The sequence below is a fragment of the Balaenoptera ricei genome, chromosome 1 (assembly GCF_028023285.1).
Source record: "Balaenoptera ricei isolate mBalRic1 chromosome 1, mBalRic1.hap2, whole genome shotgun sequence".
NCBI classification, from domain to species: Eukaryota; Metazoa; Chordata; class Mammalia; order Artiodactyla; family Balaenopteridae; genus Balaenoptera; species Balaenoptera ricei.
The window spans coordinates 167,094,432-167,121,487 of NC_082639.1; the positions used below are offsets into that span (position 1 = coordinate 167,094,432).

The following is a 27,056-nucleotide window of genomic DNA, read 5'->3' on the forward strand; positions in this document are numbered from 1 at the left end:
GATATGGAGAAAGTGGAACCCTCATATATTACTGGAGAGAATGTAAAGTTATGTACCCACTTTGGAAAACAGTTTGGCAGTTCCTCAAAATGTTAAACACAGAGTTACCACATGATCTAGCAGTACCACTCTTAGGTATATACCTGAGAGAAATTTTAAAATGTCCATATAAAAATCTGTGCAAATATGTTCATAGCAGTATTATTCTTAATAGCCAAAAAGTAGAAAGAGCCCAAATATCCATCAACCAATGAATGGATAAATAAAATTTGGCATATTCATAAAATGGAATATTATTTCTCAATAAAAAGAAATAGAGTACTAATACATGCTACAATATGGGTGAACCTTGAAAATATGCTAAGCGAAAGAAGCCAGTCACAAAAGGCCACCTACTGTATGATTCCATTTACATAAAATGTCCAGAATAGGCAAATATAGAGAGACAGAAAGCAGATTGCTAGCTGCCTAGGAACTGGGGACTGAGGGGATTGTGGTGTAACTGCTAATGAAAATGTCCTAAAATTGCATAAAAAAGATAGTTGCATTTTATAATCTGTAAATATACTGAAAGCCATTGAGTTGTACACTTTAAATGGGGAATTGTATACTATGTGAATTACTCTCAATAAAACTATTTAAAAAAGAAAAGATGATGCGTAACCTAGTATGAAGAAATACTGAGAGCGGGTGAAAGATGACCCCAATTGCTAGGTGTATAAGTGAACAGGCAACTAGCCTGGGCACCACCTTACCTTTTATCTTCTGTAAACCTATAGAGAATGATCCTCTGGGGAACTTTCTGAGCCAAAAATGTGTGACAGAGTGTAGTCGGCAAATATTGCCCAGACTACCACAGAAAGTAGAAAGCTTAGAGATGACTGATTTTCCTGGCAAAACCCAGCCACTGATAAGGTTTACAACTCACTATGGTGGCACAAGCTGTATGCAGATTCACAAATCTTTCATTTGAGATTGCCAACACCTGCCTTTAAACTAGAAGAGACAGATACTTCTTTCTTCTTCCTCTCCAAATGTCACCCCACAGGCTCACAATGCCTGGACTGAGTTACACAATTGTCCTTTAGAGTAAGATGTAGATTCTTGGTGGGTGGCCTCTTAGCCCACATCCCTGCCCTTCTTTCCCTCTTTACATCACAAGAGTTGGTCTGGTTTCTCTCATCACAAACAGCGGTATCAACAACCCCGTCCAAATTCCACAGCTTCTTAACCAAACTTGAGCCAATCCCAAGTAAACAGTACTTGAACTTCAGAAGTCTGGGTCCACAGGTTTGTGTGAATGACACACTTCTCAGTATTTTAGCCAGGGCCCACCCTCAATTACTGTTTTTCTGTAATGACAGTACTCTACCTTATTGAGGGTAATAAATGCTTGTCCTTCTCAACAGAGCTACACACAGGACGGCAAATGATGAATTGGCTAAAATACAGCTGCCCTGTATAGAGTGATGGAACTCTAGCCATGACATATACAAAGAAACTAAGTGTCTTTCCTCATCTTCACCAGTGGGAAGGAGCTAGCACTTAGCTAAGACATCTATCTGATAAGTACCCTCCATCCATGGCTATTTTGGGGCAAAGCATGTGCCTCAGTAACTTTCTCTCTCATTTGTTATTCTGCCACAGCAGGGGCCAACGCTGCCCTTACCACCTTGCCCCAGAAGAGCCATTAATAACTTGAGGTTTCCATCAGCTAGAAACATACCTGTCATGCAGCCGCTTTACTGCATCACTCACACAAAGGTTGCCAAGGTCTGGACCGAGTCCAACAGAGTATTTTTCATTTGGTTGAAGTTGTTTTCAATGTTTTCTTGTTTCCCAGTGATTGAAGGTCAAGTCTGGAGCAGGAGACTGGATTAATAAAGCCCTGTGAGGGGAACTTCGGCAGTGACACGTTAACCCTTCATTCACCAGAGAAGAGAAAACTGCCAAGCAAGGCTCTGAGGACAACAACCTTCAAATGGGCCCTCAGTAACCTGGTGCTGATTCTGGAGAAGGCCAAGGTTTATGCATGTGTCTGTGTCTGTGATGGAGGCTCACAAGTAGGGCGTCTTGAATTGAAAACCTTGCCAGACATCACCCAAGCCAGTGTTATGGGAGCAGAGCTTGTTTCTTCCCTCAGTGATGGATGTGAGTTTCCTAGAGCTCACTGCTTTCCTTGAGGGAGGGAGGAAAGGCCTTGTCAACTCTGTGTACCTCCATGTTTTTTAGCCGTATTGTATAATGAATGGGCAGGTCTGGGGCACCCTTACCACATTCAAAGAAGCTGAAAAGGATCTTTATGTCTCATCTGACTTAATGCCTGGCTCAATAATCAGCCAAGAGGTTGGGTCTCACTTTTTAGGGGTCATTTACATGCGGAGCCCCTCTGGGTTCAGAAACTCTCAATAAATCAGTGTGTGTATAGCACACTCATTCCCAAACTTAACAGCTATAGTTTTGGTAGCCTTTAGGCTGAGAATTCATCCTGTGTCAAATGGAGAGGCAGTAAATAGGGTAGAGCACTTTTACCCAAGTAATCTCCACGGAACCCCAGGGTTCCATGGGCAGTTAAGTACTTCACCTCTGCTTTATTCTGGGATTCTAAGGCATCGTCAATTGTAAGCTCCCCATTGATTTAACAGCAGTTTTTTGAAGGTATGGGGAGAAACATCTGATTACAAGAACAAGCAATTTGGTTTTAAATTATAAGAGCTTACATTTACCTATACAGGTACTTATAGACTCCCTTCTTCAATATCTCAGTAACAGTTTGTATCTAATCATTTTTGCCTTCACATTCTAACGGTTTTCTGAGTCACTTTTGACCTTTAGAAGTTATCTTAAATATCACGGTGATGAATTGCTTTTTATAAACTTTTCATGATCTTGATTTCTTTTGCACCTTTAGGATAAACAACATAACTGAATCCTATAAAGGAATATTAGATTCACGTGCCTTTTCTTTTTGATAAGTTTATAGTTTCCTCTTTTCCTTAACTGAATAACATGTCACTAGAAGGTATCAACTTCCTTAAGTGTCAGCTGGAAGCTTTTGATAGATGCTTGGAGATGGAATTAAGGTTCTTCATAATGAAGGAATCATCGTTTCAAGAATTGGCACACCGTCTTCTCATTTCGAAACTTCTATGATCCATTTCTTGAAATCTGGCAATTTCTATCACCTTTAACTACACTACCTGGGGTGTGGCAGAAAATTTGCCTTTACAATGCTACTTTATAACAGTCTTTTCTTTCTTTTTTTAAAAATTTATTATTTTTGGCTGCGTTGGGTCTTCGTTGCTGCACGTGGACTTTCTCCAGCTGCGGCGAGCGGGGGCTGCTCTTCGTTGCGGTGCGCGGGCTTCTCATTGCGGTGGCTTCTCCTGCTGAGGAGCACTGGCTCTAGGCGCGTGGGCTTCAGTAGTTGTGACGCACGGGCTCAGTAGTTGTGGCTCGCGGGCTCCAGAGCGCAGGCTCAGCAGCTGCGGCGCATGGGCTCAGTTGCTCCGCGGCATGTGGGATCTTCCCGGACCAGGGCTCGAACCTGTGTCCCCTGCATTGGTAGGCGGATTCCTAACCATTGCGCCACCAGGGAAGCCCAGTCTTTTCTTTTTAAAAACACATTTTGTTTGGGGATAATTTTAGATTTATAGAAAAGTTGCAAAGATAGTACAGAGTTCCCATAAACCCTTCTCCAGTTTTGCCTGTTGTTAAGATCTTACATTACCAAGGAACATTTGTCATAACTAAGAAAGCTATGTTGGCATACTACTGTTAATTAAGTTCCAGACTTTATTTGGATTTTACTAGTGCTTCCGCCAATGTCCCCTCTCTGTTCTGGAATCCAATTCAGGGACAACAGTGCAGTCAGTTGTCATGTCTCCCCAGTCTCTTCTGGTCTGTAGCAGTTTCTCAATCTTTCCTAGACAGTCTTAAAGAGCATTGGCCAAGTATTCTGTACAATGTACCCGGATCTGGGTTTTTCTCATGACTACATGGGGCTTATGGGTTTTTGTAAACAGTATCAGAGGGGGCATGATAGGCACATGGCATCACTGATGACGCTCATCTACTTGGTTAAGGTGTTGTTTGCTTGGCTTTTTCCACTGCAAGTAATAGCCTTTCTTTCGTTCTTTCTTTTTTATATAACAATCTTTTAAAAGGCATTTTAAGAGTCAGTGAAAGGATCTAAGTTAAAATTTAACCTTGGTGCGCTATTTTAAGAACTCACTCGAGGGGCCATGAGATGAACAGGTCTCTGGGAAGAGTAAGTCCCGACATTCTGTGCAGGCGGGGGGGCCTCAGCGCATATGCACCCCCTGCTGGGTGCCAGGCAGGTTGTTCTGACCTGGGCCGGGAGGAGAGGGAGGCTCTGGGCACACGCACTCCTGGGTCTTACCTGCAGGACCCTGAGAATGAGCGCCTCCTTAAACCTTGCACCCTGCACAGTTCACTTGCCTCACCCTGCTTCTGACACTGATTCTAAGATTTACTCCAAGTTTAGACACGAGAATGTAGAAAGATGTGCTCTTTATTTTAGGATGAAGTGTACCGTAGAGGCTCTGGGATGTCCTGCAGTACCTTGTTTAACCCACTGCTTCTCGAATTAATTTGATCACTGAGTCCTTTTTTTCACTTAAGAGGCCTTTCTCCACCTAAACCTACGAATACTCTTGGGGAAATGAGAATAGAGGGGAAGGCAGTGGACCGGGTCCAGCCACCTGGGCTCTGGACCGGAATCTGCCTCTAGTGCCACCTGCCTGATGTGACCAAGCTTCCTCATAAAGAAATGCTCTTCAGAGCCTCTGCCATCCTCAGCCACATTTCTGATGCGTTTAAATGGATTTCTTTGACCTCTCACTCACCCCAGGAAGGCTGTGCTTGCACTTCTGTGAGCTGTAGAAGGTCATGCTGACAGTCCTCTGGGAGTGGCTGACCCCTGTCACCATGCTGGGGAGTAAAAACCATCTAGATGGGCAGCCGAGCACTCAAAGGCTGACCCCTGCGAGAATCGTTATCAGAACCACTCACTGCTCCACCGTGAAGGCCGGCGGGCTGCAGCTAAGTCCTGCCCTCCACCCCAGCCCCCCATGAACCTTTCTGTGCTTTAACTGCCAGGACTCATACACAACCTTAATAGAATGCACTCCTGTTCTCTGATACAGGATCTTTAACATCTTCTGAAGAACACTGTACCGGCAGGCTACTAGGCTGAAAATTTAGGAAGCAAATTACGATAGCCAGCCTCATTTCACAGTTTTGAGTAGCCCCGATGGAGCAATCTTCCCTTTCAGAAGATCACAGCAACGTCCTGAGTAATGACGGTTCAGCCCACAAGCGGGAGACCAAAGAGGGGGATCTAATGTCAGGCTCTGTCTCGGCTACTGACGAGGACTTTTAGGACACGGGGTTATATTTTTCCTACTAAATGACAGTAGTATTTAGCAGCATGTGTACATGCAGAAACAGGTGTAGACGGCCATCCATCAAATGAATAACTCATACAGGGAGTCTCTGGGGGAAAATCCCACATTATGGGAATGGGAACCTTTTCAGCTATATGACAAGGTGAGCTTAGAGGTCAACAAGGGCAGCTATTCACTTTATTTTTAAAAATCTGTCATCTTTTGTAAAAAGAAGAACGGTATGGTAGAAAAGGTATGAAACTTGGAGTTGAATGGTCCATGATTTAAATCCTGTCTCCTGAGGAAAGTGTCTTAACTTCTCTGAGTTTCAGTTTTCTCATCAGTAAAATGGGGATAAGAACACAAGGATGACTGTAAGGATATCCGATTGACAGTGATACTGTAAGATCAAATGAGGTAACTTGTCTAAACCGCTTTAGCCAGTGCCTGGCACAGAGAAGGTGAGCAGCAAGCACGGAATTTCCTTGCACTGCAAGCTTCCTTTTCACTGGGGATTATCTCATGGTTGACGTATACGGTATGGCCTCAATTCTGCACAAGCTGGATACTCCAGTGCCCCAGCTTTGAGAAGGCCTCAAAGACAATCCAGAGAGGCAGGCTGCCATTTAAAGCAGTCTCTGTACTGTGCAGCACGATCAGGACAGACACCAGTGCCCTGAAGCAAGTCCAGCGGAACAACCCGCTATTACCCAGAGCTAAGGCGTCTCGCTCTCTCTCGACATTATCGAAGGCTCTTTCTCCCTCCTTCTCCTGTTCTCTCTCTGCCCACATTTTGTTAGCATTTATACTGCTCACGGGCAGGAATCAAAAGGGCAGCTAAGACTTGTATTTCCCTTGTAGTCATACCCAGTCTGCTCTGAGCGAGGCGGGTTTTAAGCACAAGTGGGTAGATTAACGTGCATAGATTTCAAGGTCCAAGGTGGTCCAGGGATCGTTGCTCTGGATGGTGCCCGGTGACTAGACTGTGATCAACAATTAGCTTAAGGCTTTGATTTCTGCTAAATACAGGTGTCCTTGGGAAAGCCAGCTCATAGCTTGCCAGTCAAGAGACACCAGTAGGACAGAAGGATCTGAGAGTGGGTTTAGAAGGAAAGAGCTATAGGGAGACAGCAGTGAGGCCTTGGCCCCTTAGGGGCTAGAGGAGCCACCAGTGGGGGGAGAGGGGAAGGGGTACAAGAGGAATGGCATCAGATACGAAGGTGGGGATGCCACAGACATCCGTTTGCTGCACAGACACGCCCAGCACCAGGATCAATGAAACTAATTCCTGCATTAACCTTCGGGGGAAGTGACAGACCTCGGTTCTTCATCCTTTCTGTTCTTCTCTCTCCAGGACTGCGGATGTAGGTGGCTTCTTGTTAGGCAGGGATGTCTCCCTGTTTTCACTGGTTTGGTCCTCTACACGGCATCTAGGAGGTGCCTTTGTAGCACAACACCTGAGCCCATGCGGTCAGGCTCCTTCGGGCCAGACCAGAAGCCCCCGGCTCCTGCCAAATATTAGCCACCCCGCAGGGTGTGACCCTCACAAGGGTCTCTAAAGCTACTGGGAAAATACCTTTTGTCAAAACCCAATTCTGGCCAATTTGGTTAGTTTAAATACTGCTGTGGCCAGGGGACAAGGATGACACCATGTGGGTTACATATAAACAGACGCCGGAGACCTAAGAGGTGAGACGGGATAAAGCCAAAGCCGTGACTCAGTCCAAGATGGCCTGGCTTACGCTGAGCTGAGCTGAGTGAGGCTGGCTTTCGACAAGGCTGGACCTGAATCCCTGCTGCTCCCTTACCTCGGCCCCTGCACTTTCCCCCTGCTGCCCGGCCTTGGACGCACACCCTGCAGCGTTCAGGGGCCGGCCCCGAGGAGTGATCTTTTCTCGCAGGACATCTTGAGAGCGATGTTTATGTGTTGATGCAGGTTAATTCCAGGCTCGTCCAAAGGCCACCGAAGGTGCTAATGCTCTGAGTCGGTGGGCTTTACGCGTTCCATCTGCTGCTGAGCACCTCGCAGTGGTGCACACTTCCAGTCGGCGGACTGGCCTAAATGTTTTCAGCTGCTGACAGATGAAAGCTGGCCTTGCTGGCGGCGTACATTCTTCCATTCGCACACATGCTCTTATAAGGCAGTGGAGCTCAGCGCACACTCACTCATTCGCAGCTGGGGCGCCGCTACGGTGCTCGCAAGGATGCTCCAACTTGGACCCACGGGTGACTCCAGTGCCTCATTTTGTGTTTTTACTGTCACCAGTGTTAAGGAAACCTTGACAGAGCAAAGCCAAAAGAAAGGTGTGCCTTGAGAGAAGCCCTGAGAATCAACCTTTGAAGGGGCAACTTTGTCTCTGATTTGCCAAGGAACTGGGGCGTCAAATAGGAGCCTATTACCCAATTCGACCCCCATCCCAAGTGATCAGACTTTGTCAGGAGCTGGGGTGATTTTTCAAAATATTTAATAACCTGCAACATGGCGCAGTCCCTAACCAATCGGAATGATGCCAGCCTTAGCGATGGAGCAGGTCCCAGAAGGAGTGTAGTGCACCCCCCTTTTTGGTTCCTGGATGATGGAAAGTTTCAGGACAGGAGCCTGTGTAGCTGCACAGAGGGTCTGGGGCAGTGACTGCTTGCCAACTGGGAAGAAATTATTTTAATGCTATTACGAGCACTAGTCAGCACCAAGTCGAGGTGATTCTCGGGCCTATTAAGGGTTGGGGGTGAGGGTGTGGACACGAGGGAAGAAGCACCGAAGGAAGAAAGTCTCTATAACCTTCGCCTTTCTGATCACACCATGGTATTACCCATGGGAGTTTGGTCCCCGTAACTTGCTACTGGATCAATAACTTAAGAATAAGGAAGTTCTAGAGAGAATGAAACTCCCCCCCAGAGCCAAGTCTCACATTATTAGCCTGGGGGCTGGCAGGCCATCAGAGAGAGACTCAGACCTGAGACACTGGGAGATTTCTTCTCTGTCTCCGGGGAATTCAGTTCAATCCTCCAACAGACTGAGACCATCTCCTCCAGGCACCGCCAGCTTAGATTTCTACTCAAAACACATACACTTGTGTCTGGGGAAAGGCAAGCATGAAGTATATACTTCAGTGAAAAGTTGAAAAGCATGGAGGGTAAGTTAATTTTCAAAGAAGAAAGTCAGCGGCACAACACGATGGAATGCATGATTCACCTCTGCAGAGCAGACACTGATTCCCACCTGGGAGAATCACTGAATTAGTTGGCAGTTGAAAATATGATCTCTGACTTTTCATTAGATCTTACATTTTATTTTAAGACCATGAAACAACACAGGATTAAAAGTCTTATTCAGAAACAGAAGTGGAAAGGAGAATTCGGTGTTTCTCTTTGTTCAGAGAAAATACTTTCAAAGGTACTTCATAACTAAAACTTAAACATGTAGGTGGAGGCGGGGGAGGATGCATGGCTTTCCTTGCTTGGTTCCTGTTGGATAGAGAGACAGCCTGTGAGCTGGGGGGCAACGGACACCTCCCATGTATAGTCCTCACCAGCTGCCCTGGGCCCAACCCTTGCTGACAGGTATTTGCAGAACGCTCAGGTCGGTACGGCTCCCTATGACTGGTGTCCTGGGAACAGGCACCAATCAGAAGCTGTACCTCTTGGGGGGGTGGGATGGGGGGCGAGAAGTAGTGGGAGACATCATTCAAGTATGAAATGCTCTGCCACTTACCAGATGTGGGACCTTGGGCGAGGTAGCCAGCTCTCTCAGCCACAGCTTTATAGCTATAAACTGGGGCTAATCACTTCTGCTGTTACCTAGAGAGGCAGATCTAGGTTCAGGTTTTCTCATGCCTGACACTACAAAACATAATTTTGTAGGCCTACTTTAAGGAAAAGAATGCAAAGTTAACAAATACAGGATTGAGAACAGGGTTTTAGAAGGGACTCATGCAAGTGGAGGATCCTACAATTCCAGTCTCATTTGCTCCACGGTAAGTCCACTTTTGCATACCTGCCTATCTCAGTAGAGATAAGAGATGAGGATACAAGAGTGCCTTGCAAATTGTAAGGCATTATATAAACAAATGACACTGAATTCTTCTACAAATAAATAATGTGTACTGTGTGCTAAATAGTATGCCAAGTGTAGGAGACAGAGCTACGAAGAAGACAGACATGTTCCCCCCCTCCCCTTATGGAACCCGGAGTCCAGAGGCACTGCATCATCATCTGTGGCAGGATGTCCTCTGAATCCTGAATACAGAAGTGAAGCTCATGAATACAGAAGGTCTGACTGCTTACCTGCAACACTAGCCCCTCTCAGGGCTCTCCAAGGTCCTGATTCCTACACCCAGCTTTCTGGGACTTGGGTTCTACTCAATCTCAACCTCTGCCTTCTCCTCCTTCCCAACCATTGTCTTCTTACCGACTGCCATTTTAAAACCCCCAGAGCAACAAGCCAACCCTTCTAACCCCATATTTCCAAACGTGAATGGACAGTGGTTGCCAAGGTCAGGGGGGCAGTGGGGGTGAGTGAGATTACGGGACAGAGAACAACTAAGGAGCGTAGGGTTTCCTTAGAGGGAGACAGTGAAAATGTTCTAAAATTGATGGTAGTATTAGATGCAAAACTCTGTGAACATACTAAAAGCCACTGAATTGTAAACTTCAAATGGGTAAGCTACATGATATGTGAATTACATCTCAATAAAGTTGTAAAAAACTATGAATGGAGAACCATTCAAGAAAAGTTTAGAACACAGAAAAAGACCAGAAAAAATAAACTGAAGAAAAAAAACTTGAAGAAACTGAGATTATTCAGAAAATGGGAGAGAATATTTTAAAAGACCAATTACCCTTAGATTCGAGAAGATGTTGAGTTCAAAAAAATAAGAATCGGGAGCTATGAAAAAGAAAATTTTCAAGAACCAGTTCTTATAAATTTATAAACAAAATTTTTGCTGAGATATAAAAATTCCAATAAAGGTCTGGAAGGTTAAGTCAAGGATAACTCTCAGAACATAAAGCAAAAGGCCCAAGACACTGGAAATGGAAGGTTAACATCTGACTACCAGGACTTTCAGGACAAAAGAACAGAGAGAATAGAGGAAATGGAATTAAAAAGGAAAAAATAAAGAAAAAATTTCCCAGAGATAAAGGAAGACAGGAGCCTTTAAAATGAAAGGATCTAGCATAAATGAAAAAATACCCATGCCTAGATATATCAACGTGAACTTTCAGAATATCAAGGAGAAGAGCAGAGCCTAAAAACTTACAGAAAGATGAAATGGTGATCAACAAAGAAACCCAAATCCAAGTAGAATCAGAAATGATAGATCTTAGAAGACAGGGTAGCAGGCTTTTAAAATAGCCATTGAAAGTGATTTTGAACTGAGAATTTTATATTCTAATTCTCCATTAAGAACAAGAGTACTAAATCTCCATCTAACATAGTGGGAAATCAAGGGACATTGCCTAAAGTTGACAGAATGAGAAATAGAGATTTCAGTATGTTGTCTGAAGTTTCACAGTTAGCCATTAAAAGAATTAAATAACCTTTATAATTTTTTAATGGAAAGGAAGAGGAAGGAGAGAGGATAGTACAAGTTAGAGCTTTATTTTTTCATAGTTAGGAGTAGACTATTTAGTTGATACACAAGAAGCATAAATCAAAAAACTATTATTCAGAGGTATACAAATAACTATCAGATGCGCTGAAAACGGAAATGTTTTTAAAGAGTTGCTCTTAAGAAGCAGCCTTGAAAGTGGGGAGGGGTGAGGCAGAAGCCTGTTGCTTTTTATTTTTAAAATGAGATATAAGGGATCAAACCCATGCCCACTGCAGTGGAAGCTCAGAGTCCTAACCACTGGACCACTGTGGAATTCCCTAAACTGCTCTTCCTAATAGCCTGGCATGAAATGTGCCTTCCTCTAATTCCAAGTCATATGTCCTAGTTCCTCCCCCTCTGGTCATGAGGAAGAGACTACCCCTGTCCTACACTACAGCCCTTTAAAGATTTGAAAACTTATATAACAGGTCTCCTTTTCCCTTCTAAAAGTCTTTGCATCTTGTGGTAAAACATCTCCATTTCTCATCGGCCATTTCTCACATGATGTTGCTACAAGATTCTTCTCATTTCGGTCACTCTTAGCTAGGAACTCTCTAGACACAGTGCAATGGATGCGTGTATCCAGTCTCTTACAATTACTTACAATCATGCAGCATAAGGTTGCATTATCTTTCTTGGTGACCGCACCGCACTAGTCTCCTGCAACGCCCCATATGTATCAGCTAGGAGTCTTTATGTGGCATGAACCAAGAAATCCAATTCAAACAGGTTGATAAAAAATGAAATTTATCAGCCTAAGTGCTGTGTAACTCAATACTACAGGGCTGAATTTGGTTTCAGGCAATTCTTGAACAATGGGACCAGGATCTGTCTCCATTCCTTGTGTCTGCTTCCTGAGTTTCATCTCCATTCTCACTCTTTGTGGTCCCAAGAGACCTAACAGCCTGCATCTCCTGTGGCCATATGCTTCCTCTATCATGAGCCATAGGAATGGGCAGTTTACTTGCTTAATATTGAGAACAGAAGTCTAAGAATAGACCATCATTGGCTCTAACTGGTCTGGCTTGAGTCAGGTGACCAGGGAAATATGATTCTCTAGCTTAAGCTAATCACGCACTGCCCCTGTGGTCAATCAATCACATACAAACTACATGGCTAGGATATTTGAGGTTCTACTAAGAAAGAGAACGGAGGAATTAATGCTAGTGGGACATCCAAACATAATCCACTACAAAACACTAGAAAAATTCTCCAGCCTGTTACTGAATTTTTAATCACAAATGCAGACTTTTCCATGTATCCCTGTTTAAGTTCATCTTGTTGATATCGGCCAAACGTTTCTTAATTAAGGAGATAATTTTGAAGTTTGGTTTATTCCCCCAAAGTATTAGTTATTCTTCTCAGCTTTGCATCCCTTGCAAATTTGATATACATAACATCTATGTATTCATCTCATTAAGTCTTTAATAAAAATGTTGACTCAGAACCAAAAAAGTGGAGCTTTGAGGCACGTGCCATTACATATTTCCCAAAAGGAGACTATCAATCTGTTAATGGCTACAGTTCAGAAACAGCTATTTAAAAGGCATAAACAAACCTTACTAGCCCAATTTTTCCATCTATAGGAAATGTACCAGAAGACATTATCAAATACCTTGCTGAAATCAAGGTGCACTCTACCTGCAGCACTTCCAAAACAAATGCAGTCTTCTGGCTATGTTCCTTAGTGCCTACAGCCCGAAATAGGTAATGCACACTGGGACTGAAAAACCTTCACAAGATGTATCACACGCTGCCATCAGGCACACTTTCTTACACAACTTCTCTGCCCCGGGTAGGGCCTCACCGGCCTCCCGACCCATCCTTTCCTCTTACAGCGGACAGACTTCTTCTCAAGCAGCTTAGCTTGTGTCCTGGTCCAAGTGAATACTGCTGCCCCCTTTAAAATTCTAGGAATCTGCTCTTGCAGAACTTCATTCCTAACGCAATAACTCTAACGGTACAATGCTGCTTTTTCTTTCTCTCCCATGTCATAGCTTTTTACTTATCAGCCTTTGGACTCTCTTTACCACCTGTGAATTTTTTTCTTTCCAGAATTTTTACTAGACTGAGTAGACTAGTACAGTGGACAACATTCTTCTGCTTTGTCCATCATCCACCTACTCTCCATCTTTTGAATACCTTCCATCCAATCCACACCCTGTTACTGGTAGGGCTGCCAGCATGTCATCTCCCTTGGTCCAGGCAGCGGTGGGCATGAGACCCAAAGAGGCCAAAGAAGTCCATCCAAAACACATATTTTAAAATTTGGAGCTACAGGAACTTCCCTGGGAGTCCAGTGGTTAAGACTCCACACTTGCACTGCAGGGGGGGACTCAGGTTTCATCCCTGGTCGGGGAACTAAGATCCCACATTCTGCATGGTGTGGCCAAAAAATTAAAACAAAAAATTGGAGCTAGAGGAAACAGAACCTTTTCTTTTGTCACTGAACTAGGAGAATGTGAACCGGAGGCTGCTGGAGGCCACCTTCTCTACCACATTGTGGGGAGACCACCTGGGTGGTAAAGAATGAAGACAACATAGAGGAATGAGCAGAGCAGAGAGAAACAGATCCAGGGAGAGGAGGGGGGAAGGGCTGAGAGGAAGAGAGACTGTACCCCTGAATCCTGTCACACCAATTCTGTCCCTGGCTGCGCAGTTACGTGGGCGGCGAACCCCCCTTTCATGCTCAGGCCGTCTGAGTTGGGTTTCTGTGACCTGTAACAAAAAGAATCTTGATAGATCCACGTAGTAGGAAGGCAGGGGGTAGCTGGAAAGACCACTCAGCCCGCCGTAGTGCAGTAACAATTCAGACCTTTATAACCGAGCAAACCTGGGTTCAAGCTGACTCAACTGCTCTTTTGGTAAATTACAACCAAAATAAAATAAATAAGCCTACGGTTTGAACCCCCAGCTCTGCCACATACTTCTCATCCTCAGTCCCCTCCCATGGAGGACAGGACAGGCTAACTCCCTCCTCACTGTGCTGGGAAGATTAGAAGGACAAGCGAGCTGCCTGGCCCACAGGAGGCTCTTAATAAATAATAGCAATTACTTTTCAGTTGAGGAAAGCTGAAAGGTAGAGGAGAGCTCTGACAGTCCTTTCACCCATTCCTCTCAAAAGATGATGCTGAAATAGCGGACAGATGCTTCTGCAGTGGCTGAACCTGATTTATCTTACTTTGGGAGGATATTACGATGATAGTCCCCATTACAAGTGAGAGCAGATTTGTTCCTCTTTAATTCTGAAGGGCAGCGTGATAGCGTGATTGGTGTTCTTTGCGCGGGAAGAGCCATTTCCAGCAGCCTTGCATTCTTTGCAGAGTGAGCACTGTCTCCACTCCCCTCGCTGCTCCCAGGGCCCCGCCCTCTGCCCTGGTCAAGGCCGCAGCCCGCTGCCCTCTTGCACTCCAGTTTCCTAGTCCCTGGTGGGGCCACTTCCCTTGAACATATTACACATTTTTTCCAGCCAGTGTGCTCTCATGAGCTCAAGAGCTTTGTGCTATCTGGGCCGAAGGACATTTTTTCGAGCTCAAAATAACTTGGCTCTCGCAAAAACTGGGACCTATCATTTTCGGGACCATTTATTCCCCACCTTTCATTTCTTTGAAGGACCTCTTACTGTTCCTTACAAGTGCTACCACCATTCTCTATAAGTGATCAAAAGCATGAGGCTTGATAAATCAGCTTTACTTGTGCAATTTAATTGAAGGTCCATTCATCTATCCTTGGAGAAGTTCTGAAAACCCAGTATGGACTTCACTGAAAATACACAAATAGCATGTGACCAAAAAAAATTTTTTTAATTACAAAACATGTATTTACATGAAATTGAAGTTGGTTTTAATCGATTCTTTTTGAGCCTTTCAAAGTTATGTCCATCATTCCCCATTTCTCAGGCCTGCCTGATTTTCTGTTGGCTCCCTACAGGGGAAAATGGGATATTTTTTTCTCTACTTTCTCTTCCAAGAGCTGAGAAAAAGGAAAAGAGAGAGCAGCTGTGTAGTTTCAGGGGCAGCCAAGCAAGAGATTGATTCAACAGGAGAAATTTAATGCATCCCAAAAGATTCCCTAGGATTTGATATCCTGCTGCTTAGGGTACAATCTATTGTAATAAGAAACTGAAGATTTTCTGTCAGGAAAGTCAAAGTACTCAGTGATGGCTTGTGAAAGTTTAAAAAAAAAAAGTGAAACGCAATAGGAAATGTTTTTATTCTGGAAATGCTTTCTTAAATAGGAAGACAGAAGACCATTTCTCAGAGAATATACATGGGTGAACACAGAAGATGAAATGCTTTCCTGTGCAGGTACCTAATCCCAGGGTGGAGTGCGGCTTTCATCTTGCTCCCCAGGGAGGCTGTTTACCGGGAATCAGACAAATGCAACAGACAAGAAGTATGTCCTGTGCCCCGACCTAGCCTGGGGTGTCTAGAGTCGAGGTAAGTGTGGGGATGGATGACGCTGGCCCGCGGCTGTGGGATTTTCTTGTCTGAGAGGAGGAATGTGGCTCTGGGCAATGTGCTGATCTAGCAATCCTAGCACAGGGGGAGTGGGCGGAATAAAGTTCAGCAGAGGATTTCAACACTATGATCCAGGATAAAGCAGAAGGTGGGGTCTCTGAACGATGGTCAGGTGGTGGCCCTCCGGTAGCCAGGAAAGACAAACATACAGAGCTGTGTGGCCAGGAGACAGCAGGAAGCATGGGTTTCACACGTGTCCTGCTGTGCACAGCATGTTGGGGGCAACGTGTGGGTCACCTTCCCCTCCCCAGCAGGGGCTGTACATATACCAGCAGTGCCCAGTCATCTGTGCCGCCCTTAAGTCAGGTGGGAAGACCCAGGTTGGATTAAGGCTTGGTCTGTGAAGCTGTCACCTAGGCCTGTCTGCTGTCACCGGGAGCTCTGTCAGAATCTGCAGCTCTTGTTCAAGGGCCAGAGGCCTGGGGTGGTGGCAATGGGCAGAGGAGCTGCGGCATCCAGGAGAATGGGTGGGCTCGTGGCCGCCCCTCCCCTCTTTCAGAGGGGCTGGAGGGTCAGAGCCTCATGCCAGTTCCATGCACAGACTACCCTTTATTTCTCTTTCGGAACTAAAGCCACAAAGCTGGGTCATTCTCTCGCAACTAGTGGGGTCAGGGCTGGAACCACCCAGCACAATGGTCAATAAATGTCTTTACCCAAACACACAGGTGGCATCTCCAGCAAGATGGTTAGAGCGAAAGGGAAGTTAGGGTGTTTTTAGAGGAGTGGACCACTGAAGGCAAGATGTTTTCATTTCTCTGCTGCCCCAAGTAAAGTGCAGTCAGAGAAATCACTCATCCTGCTCTTCTTTATTCTCCTACCAAAAGCCTCACACTAGCTCCAGGTTATCTGGACCTGGAAACGCGAGTAACTAGGAATGAGCTCAAGTCAGTAGTTTAATAAACACACGTGCACCTGAACTGCGGCATCTCATCATCTGCACTGTTCTCGCCTCCTTCCTCTTCCTCTTTTCTCTCCTTCGCCTTCTTTTTCCTTTTGCTGTATTTCTAGATTCTGAATTAAAAGCGCCCTTTGGAATTAAACGAAGGGGCTGATATTAAACAGGTTAAATTAAGAGTGCTTGGGCCTCGATGGGCCCCTACCCCATCTGCCAGGCGGGTGGTCACTGCCCCAGGGTCAAGACAAGGGGCCGTGGCTAAGAAATAACCTCACAGAACTGGCAGCAAAGAAAGAGAGGCCCCGATTAGAGGTATCAGGTAACTCGGTATTTTACACAAACATGCACACAGAGCGCAAACTCTCATATAGGGGTTTGGCCACCAAAGATACTTTAATTGAAAATTACAGTGTGGAAAAAAAATGATTAAGTGGCTAAGGGATTACTGTCCACATCAGTAAGCAGAGAATAAAACATCTGTTCATTCACTGGGTGAAATAATTCTGTAAACCTCACCATGGAAGACAGATTGCAAACAAGGTGCGTGAACAGAAGGCTGGGTGAAGCTCCGATTCTCAGGTCCCCTCCTGGCTGGAGACCCAGCTCTGCTTTACCTCTGGGGTCCTCCTCTGTGAGTCTGGCTGAGGAAATGTCCTACAGCTGATACCCCCAGCCAAGACCCTGCCCTCTAGGAATGAGCTTCACTGACAGGTATACGGACACAAGCATTCTCCTGGAGCAGCCCAACAAGGTCTGTGACACGGAGAGATGAGGCAACAGTAGAGCAGGCCCAGGTAAGTGCCGAGTGAGTGAGTGACTGCGCCCCGGGTAACGTGCACCCACGTGCTCTGCTGGCTCTTGGACTAGACAGAGACCCACAGAAGACCAATTGTAAACGTCTTCAGAAGAAAAGCCAGCTTGAAAACAGTCGTAGAAGGTACTGCTGTGATGAAACCTTACATTTCATCAACTTATCTGCTAAAGCTTCTGAGGGAAAAGTCAAAAAATTACTGGCAAAATCAAAACGGATACGGCTGCTATGTGATAACTGGCAATCTCTGAGTTACAAACACTTACTTGTAACTACGTCATGTACACAAACCACCAGCTGCATTTTACTGCCATTCTTCCCACCATTTTTTTTTCTGACAACAAAGCACAGAAAACGATGAGATAAAATCTTACTCTTTCACGATTTCTTCCCCTTGAGAAGGACTTCATACCCCTTGCGCACTCACGCGTAAGACCCATCGTCATTCCTGTTCTTCTGCTTCTTTCCAGGTAACTTACAAAATGTCATTCCCAGCACTATTTTTGGATAAGTAAATCAATACAAGCAAACCTCACTCTACAAGAACAGACTTTGATCAGGAAAAGGCCCTTATATATTATGAAATGAATTTAAATCAGATATAATCAATATCATGCTATCCATTCTTAATTCTTTTGAGAAAAGAGGAACATTTTGGGGGACACAATTTGGTAACAGTTATCTACAGTGAAAATGTACATAACTTTTGATGCAGCAAGTTAGCATTTAGGAATTTATCATATGGATTCACCCTATGGCTTCAGTCACATCAGAACAAAAGGATGCAAGTACGTGGCCATTAATCATAGTATTGTTTGACGTGGTAAACATACATGGAGACCAGAGGGACTGATGGACAAATTACGGTACATTCATGAGATGATATACTAGGTATCTGTTAAAAAGAATGAGGTAGACATGCAGGAGTCGATCTGCACAGATGCCCACACTTTGTAGTAAAGTGAAAAAAGCAAGTTATGGAACATGAGACAGAGAGCGACCCTATTTTTTCCTTCTCTCTCCCACTAAGGAGAATTCTTGGCTTCTCCATCCCTTTTCTCCTTGTCACCTTTCCTTACCCACCCACCGCGCCAGTAGGCATATTTAATAGATCAGGATTGGGACCAAGTCTCTCCCCAAGAAAGACAAGAAGAAGACAGAAAGTGAGGAAAGGAGGGAAAAGTGGGGCTTTGGAATATAGTCAGACGAGTGCCTCACACATGGAAAAGTTCAGAAAGAAACTTACCATGGCTATCTTTAGGGAGTGGGACACGAGTGTGAAAGATGAGGATGATTTTTACCTTTCCGTCATTTTGAAAATGTCCTTTCCTAGGAGTATGTATTATTCTTACAACAAAAATTACCAGAACGTGTGAATATATTGAAATGGACTTGAGGTCACGGGGAGGGGGAAGGGTAAGCTGGGATGAAGGGAGAGAGTGGCATGGACATATATACACTACCAAACATAAAACAGACAGCTGGTGGGAAGCAGCCGCATAGCACAGGGAGATCAGCTCGGTGGTTTGTGACCACCTAGAGGGGTGGGATAGGGAGGGTGGGAGGGAGAAGCAAGAGGGAGGAGGTATGTGGATATACGTATACGTATAGCTGATTCACTTTGTTATAAAGCAGAAACTAACACACCATTGTAAAGCAAGTATACTCCAATAAAGATGTTAGAAAAAAATTAACAGAACGTGTGAATATATTGAAAGTCCTCCTCGAAGCCTTAAGAAGCCTCTGTACCTCCGTATCAGCCTCTGGTTCCTCAAGAAAATCAACTTTAATTTGTATTCAACATAATTTAAATCTTAGTTTTCAAAACTATGTTCAGTTTTGTTTTTGTATTTCTTTCTCCTTTTTTTTTAAAAAAACTTATGGCCTACATTGATCATGCCGAGCAGACTTTGACGGGCTAGTCCAGGGGACCTCAGCGTGATCTGTCACACCTTCTTCAGTAAGAAAATGCTTTCCAAGTTCTAAACTACCAACTGGCAAACTAACTTTTGGAACCTAATTCGTCTTACAGCTGAGGTTTGACTGACTTGTATTTTTAAGTAAAATTTGGGAAATACCTTTACTTAATGTTGGTAGTGCTAACAGACAGATGACTGCATATATAATCACAGATACACACATAGATACTCTCAGGAGAAGTATTATGAGCTAATACTAAAGATTACACATTTTGTTGTATGTGAATTAATTCCAAATTGCTTTATGAAACATAAAGAACTTAATATTTTATGTTGCACCATAAAAGGAACTTCTATTGAGTAAAAATAAATGATGGAGTGACAAGAAGGGAGCTGAGGGCAACGCGGTGATTTGGATAAAAATGGAATAATGGACACCTTCCCCTCTAAGGTCAGCAGTTAAGATTTAGCCAAGGTCAGCAGTGACAAAATCATCACTAGAGTCTTGACCTCAATCTAGTTGTTGAAAACAGTATATTAACACTGTAAAACTGTTACGGCAGATGGCAATCCAGTCACCTCTCGGTAACGCGTGCCTAACTGCCCGTGTCCTTGGCTACAGGTGGACAACAAGCCCACCCGGAGCATTTGCCGGGAGACCGTGTAGATGGGGGAGGCCCACAGCGTGAGTTCCCTCGTGCACACCTGCGGGGTGAAAACCACTGCCCACCTCGGGATTCCTACCTCACGCTCTAAGACTGTTAAAGGGCTTGCAGGGCATCTGGCCCGTTAGTTCTTTATTTTCACTTTTGCCTGAGCTAAAGGGAAAAAAGGCCAAGTCTGTCGGCATCCACCCCTCTCATTTCTCTTAGCTCTGTTGGTCTGGATTACTGATAGCCCTTTCCTCTGCTGCAACTTTGAAAGCAAACAGTTCAGATCTCACTCGTTTGAAGTGGATCATTGCAGATTTGATTTCTTGAAATACAGAACACCACAGAGCAACTCCTTAATAAGCTCCAGGGAGAAGAAACGGAGGGAAGCTTGGAAATTGTCACCCAGTGTAAGAACAGAGGGTAAATTTACAGAGAGATCGTGACCTGCCCAACACCAGGGAAACATAACCAAAAGTATTCCAAACAACATGGAGTACATTCCGTGGACTTGGCCTCACTTACAAGAAAGGCCTCTTTGTTTGATTCAAGTTTAAGTCAGTGAAACTGCCAGTTAATTAAGGGGGTAAGAAAGTCCTTCAGAGAAGCCTTGGGGGCTATGGAGAGAAGAGGATTCAAAAGTACATGGAGAATGAGCTCCCTCAAAGGCATGCGGCTTTCTTAATGAAGCTGGGGGACCAACATATATTCCTGTGCCTGGGCGGCGGGCTCAGCGCACTTCCAGCCCCAGACGGCAGCGGGGCAAGCGGCCGCTGAGGGGGTCTGAAGGAAAGAGGATTTTCCGTCTTTGTCTCCTGGCCGGATTCCATCCGCTCACCGGGCAGCCTGTGGTTTGGCGTCCTGAGCCTGAGCCCTGAGTTCAGAGGGGTAACGCCAACTGTCCCCAACCTGCCTCTCATTGCAACACAGAGAACGAACGAAGCCTTATCTCTTTGTATTCAATTCATATTTTCTGAGAACCCACAAGATTCATCATACCTAACAGACATTTCACGCTCATGGGAAAGTCTACAGTCCCAGCCCTCAAGGCAATCTCTTATAAGTTTGATTAAAGCTGACTCACAGTCTGGATTCCGAAGCTGTTCAACCACAAGGCACTGGGAGAAACCACCTAGAGAAGTTCTGAAAAACACCCTCAGGGTCACCCTGGTGCCGTGGCTGGCCTATGGACTTCTGCCATGCACCTGGCTGGTGGGTCTATGCCATCTCTAGGCTCTTCTCTGTCTGCACCGTGCTCCTGGCTTCCTGACCAAATGTATCATTTCCGGCTCCTGGCTTCCTGACCAAATGTATCATTTCCGGCTTCCTCCCTTTGCCCGGACTGACATCCCAGACCCTGGACTTGCTTCTGTTCTTATCGTGTTGATCCTGGTAACTTCCCAGCCCTGGTGTCTTCTGAGGCTCTTCCTCAAGTGGGGACAGACGGCGCCCTGGGCTCTGCCTCCCTCCCCTCCTTCCCTGAGGGCCACTCCCCTGCCTGTTGCCATGTTGCATAGGTCTAGACCTGGATCCTCCCTTTCCTCAGCCCCTTAGGGCTAACATCGTGTCTGCATGGTCTTCAGAGCTGGGAAACTCAGTATCTGCCTGGAATGGTGCCCCTCCTCCGCAGGGGCCTCCCCCAGCCTCCCCAGGTCCCAGATGCTTTCAGGGCACCTTCCCCGCAGTGAGTGACCTTGTTCTGTGCTGGAGGCGGCTATTGCAACCTCAGATGATGGTATATGCATCTCTGTGCCCTTTCTTCTGGACTGACCTATCTCATCTTCCAAACGTATGTTCTTAGCCCACTGCAAACCAGGGTCCCACACCCACCAGCACCAAATTCTCAGCACTAGACTTCAACACTGCGCTCCCTCCGAAAGCTCCCCTGAGTTACCAGAACCTCTAGGGGCAAAACACGCACTGGTCTGGAGGAGCTGAGGCCGGTCAAGAAACAATTCATTACCAGTAGTTCCTTCCCCTGACTCAATGACATGTTTGAGCAGCGCTGTCTCCCTGCTCTCCTGCTTGGGTCATAAGGTGATTATGAGGTCAAATGGTTCAAGTGAAGGCACCCCAGGAACCATAAAGCCCTGAGAAATGGAAGAAACCAGTACTGCTGTCAGCCAGGTGGAGGGTCCCACACCGGCGTCCTCACCTAGATCGGCAGGGCTAAGGCCACAGGCCGCAGCCCCCAGGCTACGTCTGTGCCGAGCCCCTATCTGTTCCCCCAAACTCTGTACTTGCCTCTGCCATGGCAAGCGCTGCACCTTATTACAAGCACTAGCTCCACGTGCAGACAGCATTTCATCAGTCCCTGCACACCCACAGTGCCTGACACACGGAAGGAACTTCACAAATGAGGAATGAACGCATCAATGAACCAAGGTGTGGTTTTACACACTGACTGAGAAGCAGATGGAACACTCTTACAAAGCAGCAGCGATCAGGATGATGTCAGGCTCTCGCGAGCCTCTGCCCCAAGTAAAGACACTGTAGCCCTTACTTTAGCCCCTCCCCGGACTCACCTGTACGGCTCCATGGTCCGAATGCCGTAGAACAATGCCTCCTCCAGCAGCCCGAGGTTGATGCAGGCGTCCATGGCACAGTCGAGCACTTTCAGCTGGTAGATGTTGATATCGGGAAGCCGCTCAGCGTTGCTGCTTAGGATCGCCTGGCACATGGCCAGAACCTGTTCCCACTCTGTTATTAACCTTAGTTAAGGATTCATTGTCTTCATCAAGAAAAAACAAAAGTAAAATGAGATTCTTGAATAGGCTGAAGAGCTCCCAGGCACAGGAGGGAAGGAAGCGCCCATTATTTTGCACAGATGAGAGCTGCCTGAATACACACTTGAGAAACAAAAACATGTAAGCGGTGTCTCAGAGAAGGAAATTCTGTTTACATCAACAAACCATCTTCCAACCAAGCTTGTGCTTTGAGGGATTAGATTTCCAGAGAACCATTCTTCCTTCCTATTCCTACATGTATTCTCTTTAAACCTAGCCATGAAATAAATGCAGCTGTTTATTAAATGAGCTAAAGACTAAGTTCATTCAGTTTAAAATTATTTACTCTGTTAGTTTCTGTTTCAAAAACGATCTGAAATTAAAAAAGCTTTAGAGACACTCCTTTTAAAAAAGGAGGAGCTCATTTTTGTTTCTGTGTCATTTGAACCTTGGGCATATAAGAAACCAAAAACACAACCCCAGGCACATGCTAGGGGAAACAACTTAAAGAAATCCATTTCCACTGGATCTCAAATTTAAGGTTTTTGATTATAAAACAAAAGTGATTCAAGTCTATACTTAACCAAATAAAGGTATTCTTATTTTAAACCCCCAAAGTAAAAGATAAATATTAAGAACATGTGGCTTATGTACATAAATTGCAGGCAGGGGGAAAGGATGCTTTAAAAAGGGTGGGGAGAAGACCCAATCTTCACTTCAGAGCCACTGTGACTTTCCGATTAACCGTGAGTCCATAACTTACTCTCATGGAGCCCAGTGGGACCTCACTTTTTAAAACTGACGAGGCACTCAGACAACTGAGGACGTGGTGTATGCAGCGCGCCTCGAGTCCTGCAGGTGAACTCCCTCAGAAGCACAGCTGCAGGTGAGAGAGAAGGCAGGCCCCAGGGACATGACACAGTTTCTTCCCTTTGATGCTGTGTTAGGCACGGCCGAGGCCAAGGAGGACGCTAGGCTGGGACTGCCCAGCTCCCGCTCCTCCCTCACCTGCAACCTGTGTAGCTCCGACTTCATCTGCTTCCATAGGCTGGAATTCCACAGGGTGCAAGGTTTGCAGATTTACAGAAATGGCACAGCGTTTGACTGCAGAAGAAGCTGGATTTAAGATATACAGATTGCCAACAAACACGTGAAAGGATGCTCAACGTCACTAATCATTAGAGAAATGCAAATCAAAACTACAATGAGGTATCTCACACCGGTCAGAACGGCCATCATCAAAAAATCTAGAAACAATGAATGTTGGAGAGGGTGTGGAGAAAAGGGAACACTCTTGCACTGTTGGTGGGAATGTAAATTGATACAGCCACTATGAAGAACAGTATGGAGGTTCCTTAAAAAACTAAAAATAGAACCCCCACGCAACCCAGCAATCCCACTACTGGGCATATACCCTGAGGAAACCATAATTCAAAAAGAGACATGTACCAAAATGTTCATTGCAGCTCTATTTACAATAGCCAGGACATGGAAGCAATCTAAGTGTCCATCGACATATGAATGGATAAAGAAGATGTGACACATATACACAATGGAATATTACTCAGCCATAAAAAGAAACGAAACTGAGTTACTTGAGTGAGGTGGATGGACCTAGAGTCTGTCATACAGAGTGAAGTAAGTCAGAAAGAGAAAAACAAATACCATATGCTAACACGTATATATGGAATCTAAGAAAAAAAAAAAAGGTCATGAAGAACCTAGGGGTAAGACGGGAAAAAAGACACAGACCTACTAGAGAATGGACTTCAGGATATGGGGAGGGGGAAGGGTAAGCTGTGACAAAGTGAGAGAGTGGCATGGACATATATACACTACCAAACGTAAAACAGATAGCTAGTGGGAAGCAGCCGCATAGCACAGGGAGATCAGCTCAGTGGTTTGTGACCACTTAGAGGGGTGGGATAGGGAGGGTGGGAGGGAGACGCAAGAGGGAAGAGATATGGGAACATATGTATATGTATAACTGATTCACTTTGTTATAAAGAAGAAACTAACACACTATTGTAAAACAATTATACTCCATAAAGATGTTAAAATAAATAAATAAATAAATCTAAGCTAGTTCTGTCATTGGTCAGATTTGAGGTTCTGAGGACATCACCTGTGCTTTGAAGTAGGCCAGAAATAAAAATGCCTAATGTCGCTGTAAGAATTAAATAAGATACTGTATGTAAAGTTTTTAAAAAACGCTTCACGTGTTCTCTCCTGAGCCAGGCAGAATTGTGTACCTGGGACACAGTGGGAGAACATTTAGTGTCTTGCACAAGATCATACTGCACAAATATCAGTGCCTTCCTCCTCCTTTTACTGTGCCATGACCTCCAAGCGTGACCAGCTTAAGGAAGATGGGTCAGTGGAGTAAGGTTGATGGCATTTCCCCGCCATACACCCACACCCTGTCCGACTCTCACACAGTCCAGGGCTCTCCGCCCCACCTCCAGCTCAAAACCTCTTCCTCTGGTCCTAACACAGCATCCCCCATCCTGGACAGACGGCCCACCTGTCCTTTGCCCTCTCTCCGGCAAAATCTACCTTTTCCACCATTCAGACTCTCAGGGCACTGCTTTCCAACACATCAGTGAACACTTTTGATAAACCAATCAAGCCACTTGCGTGAGTGGGAGCTCCTATCTTTATTAACCCTCACAGGAAATATATTTTTCTTTCAGCGGGGGCCTCTGGTGTCATAATACCTTACCCCACAGGCCTGACTTCCTGGTTAGAACTTCAGGCCCCCTAACACATGGCTGAGGGCCTTTCTGTACATAACACTCTGTAATTTTAGGACGAGTCCTGTCTCTGAGGAGTTGCCTCTGGTCTCGGAAGAGGCACATTTATTGAAGAAAAGTGACTTGATGACTTTCTGTTGTACTCACCTGACGTGCATGTTTAAAGTTTGCTGCATGTGGCCCCCAGAGGCTGGGGGAAGCAGTATCTTAGGCAACGCACTGGTTTCGTAACAGACTGCCACGCTAACCTCTGTGGCTTTTCATCCTAGGATTAGATATTTGATGGATTGTCAGGAGGAATGCCTGTCTCTTACACAATGCCAGACATTTCTGTGGCAAGACTTTGACTCTATTTTAACATCATGTTGCATGACCTCCATAATTATTTGCCTGTTCATTTACATATGCTCCAACTCATTTTAAAGAGGTTTGAGGTGACAAGCCTTAGAAGTAAAAACCAGATGCAGCCGCTGACAGGAATACATCTACTTTATCCCCCAGCAAGCTGGGAGGGACCACATGACAACTTCCCTTCGAAACACTGGCAACAGTCACCTGGCAAACAAGGTAAACCTTTCCTGTAAAACCCCTCAGTGAGCAAAAAAATGGAATAATTTTAGCTAAGAGGCTTTTCTCCCAAGCTAATGCTGACCATGTATTTGCTCATAAATTTAGCCCCTGGCATTTTCTGGGTGTTTACCACAGGTCACTCTGCTCCGGTGAGGGGAGCAGGGCAGACAACCCACCCAAAGAGAACAGACTATCGATGACAGAACAGGCACCTTTCTGCACACTTTTCCATGACCATAAGACGATTGGGGGAAAAGAGAAAGGGGAACACAGTGAATCCACCTGGGAGTTAATCAACTCCTTGAGACTCAAAGACTGACAGACCACGGGCTCTTACAATCCTCCAGTGCTTACTGGGAGTGAGTCCTCCCAAGGTCCCCTCACTATTTACCAAGAAAATGTATTGTGAAGCAACTCCCATTGCCATTGCAGTCATGGTTGACTACAGTCATTAAATTATAAGGATTCCAAGTTATACTTTTTAGAGAGGTAGGTTACGGGAGGAAGGGAATCCAGAAATTTGTTACCTTGTACACATAACGAGAGTACTACTTACTGTCCCACTAATCCTGCCTATAAATTTGGATTATCATCTAATGGTGGAGTGGAATTCATGCTGATCTTACCATATCTTCCTTAGCCATTACTGAAATTGTTGGCTGGGGTCAGGGATGCAACCTGTGACCACGGAACAGAATGAAGCTCTTTGGCTCGTGGAGAGGTCAAACCCTGGACATGGATTCATTAATACCAGGCTCCAACCGGTAAGGAAGCAATCCCACAAAACAACTCAATCCACAGGTAAAAGGATACTCCAATGTGCCTTCAGTTCTTCGATTTTTTTCAGGGATTCTTGAACTTCCTTCCATACTTGTTCATCACCAGTTAGCATATCAGCATCCTGTTCGGGCCAAATTAAAAGAACAGAGGAAGACAAATTCCTCAATTAAAAAATGGGCAAAGGATCTGAATAGATATTTCTCCAGAGAAGATATACAGATGGCCAATAAACACATGAAAAGATGCTCAATATTATTAGCCATCGGGGAAATGCAAATCAAAACCACAAGGATATATCATTTCATAACTAGGATGGTTATAATAAAAAAGATAATAACAAATGTTGGTAAGGTTGTGGAAAAATTGGAACCCTCATGCATTACTTGTAGAAATGTAAAATGGTGCAGCCACTTTGGAAAACAGTTTGGCAGTT

General features: G+C 45.1%; 1 protein-coding gene across 7 annotated transcripts in view; it reads right to left on the bottom strand.

Annotated features, from left to right (window-relative positions):
• Positions 1-27,056, bottom strand: part of SMYD3 (SET and MYND domain containing 3) — a 715,741-nt gene that overhangs the window by 83,893 nt on the left and 604,792 nt on the right. For all 7 annotated transcript variants that reach the window (XM_059905341.1, XM_059905330.1, XM_059905320.1 and 4 more), the window contains 2 exons: positions 26,657-26,744; positions 22,320-22,494 (listed from right to left, as the gene is read on the bottom strand). In XM_059905341.1, coding sequence (XP_059761324.1) covers positions 22,320-22,494; positions 26,657-26,744 — 263 coding nt within the window. The remainder of the gene's footprint in view (positions 1-22,319; positions 22,495-26,656; positions 26,745-27,056) is intronic.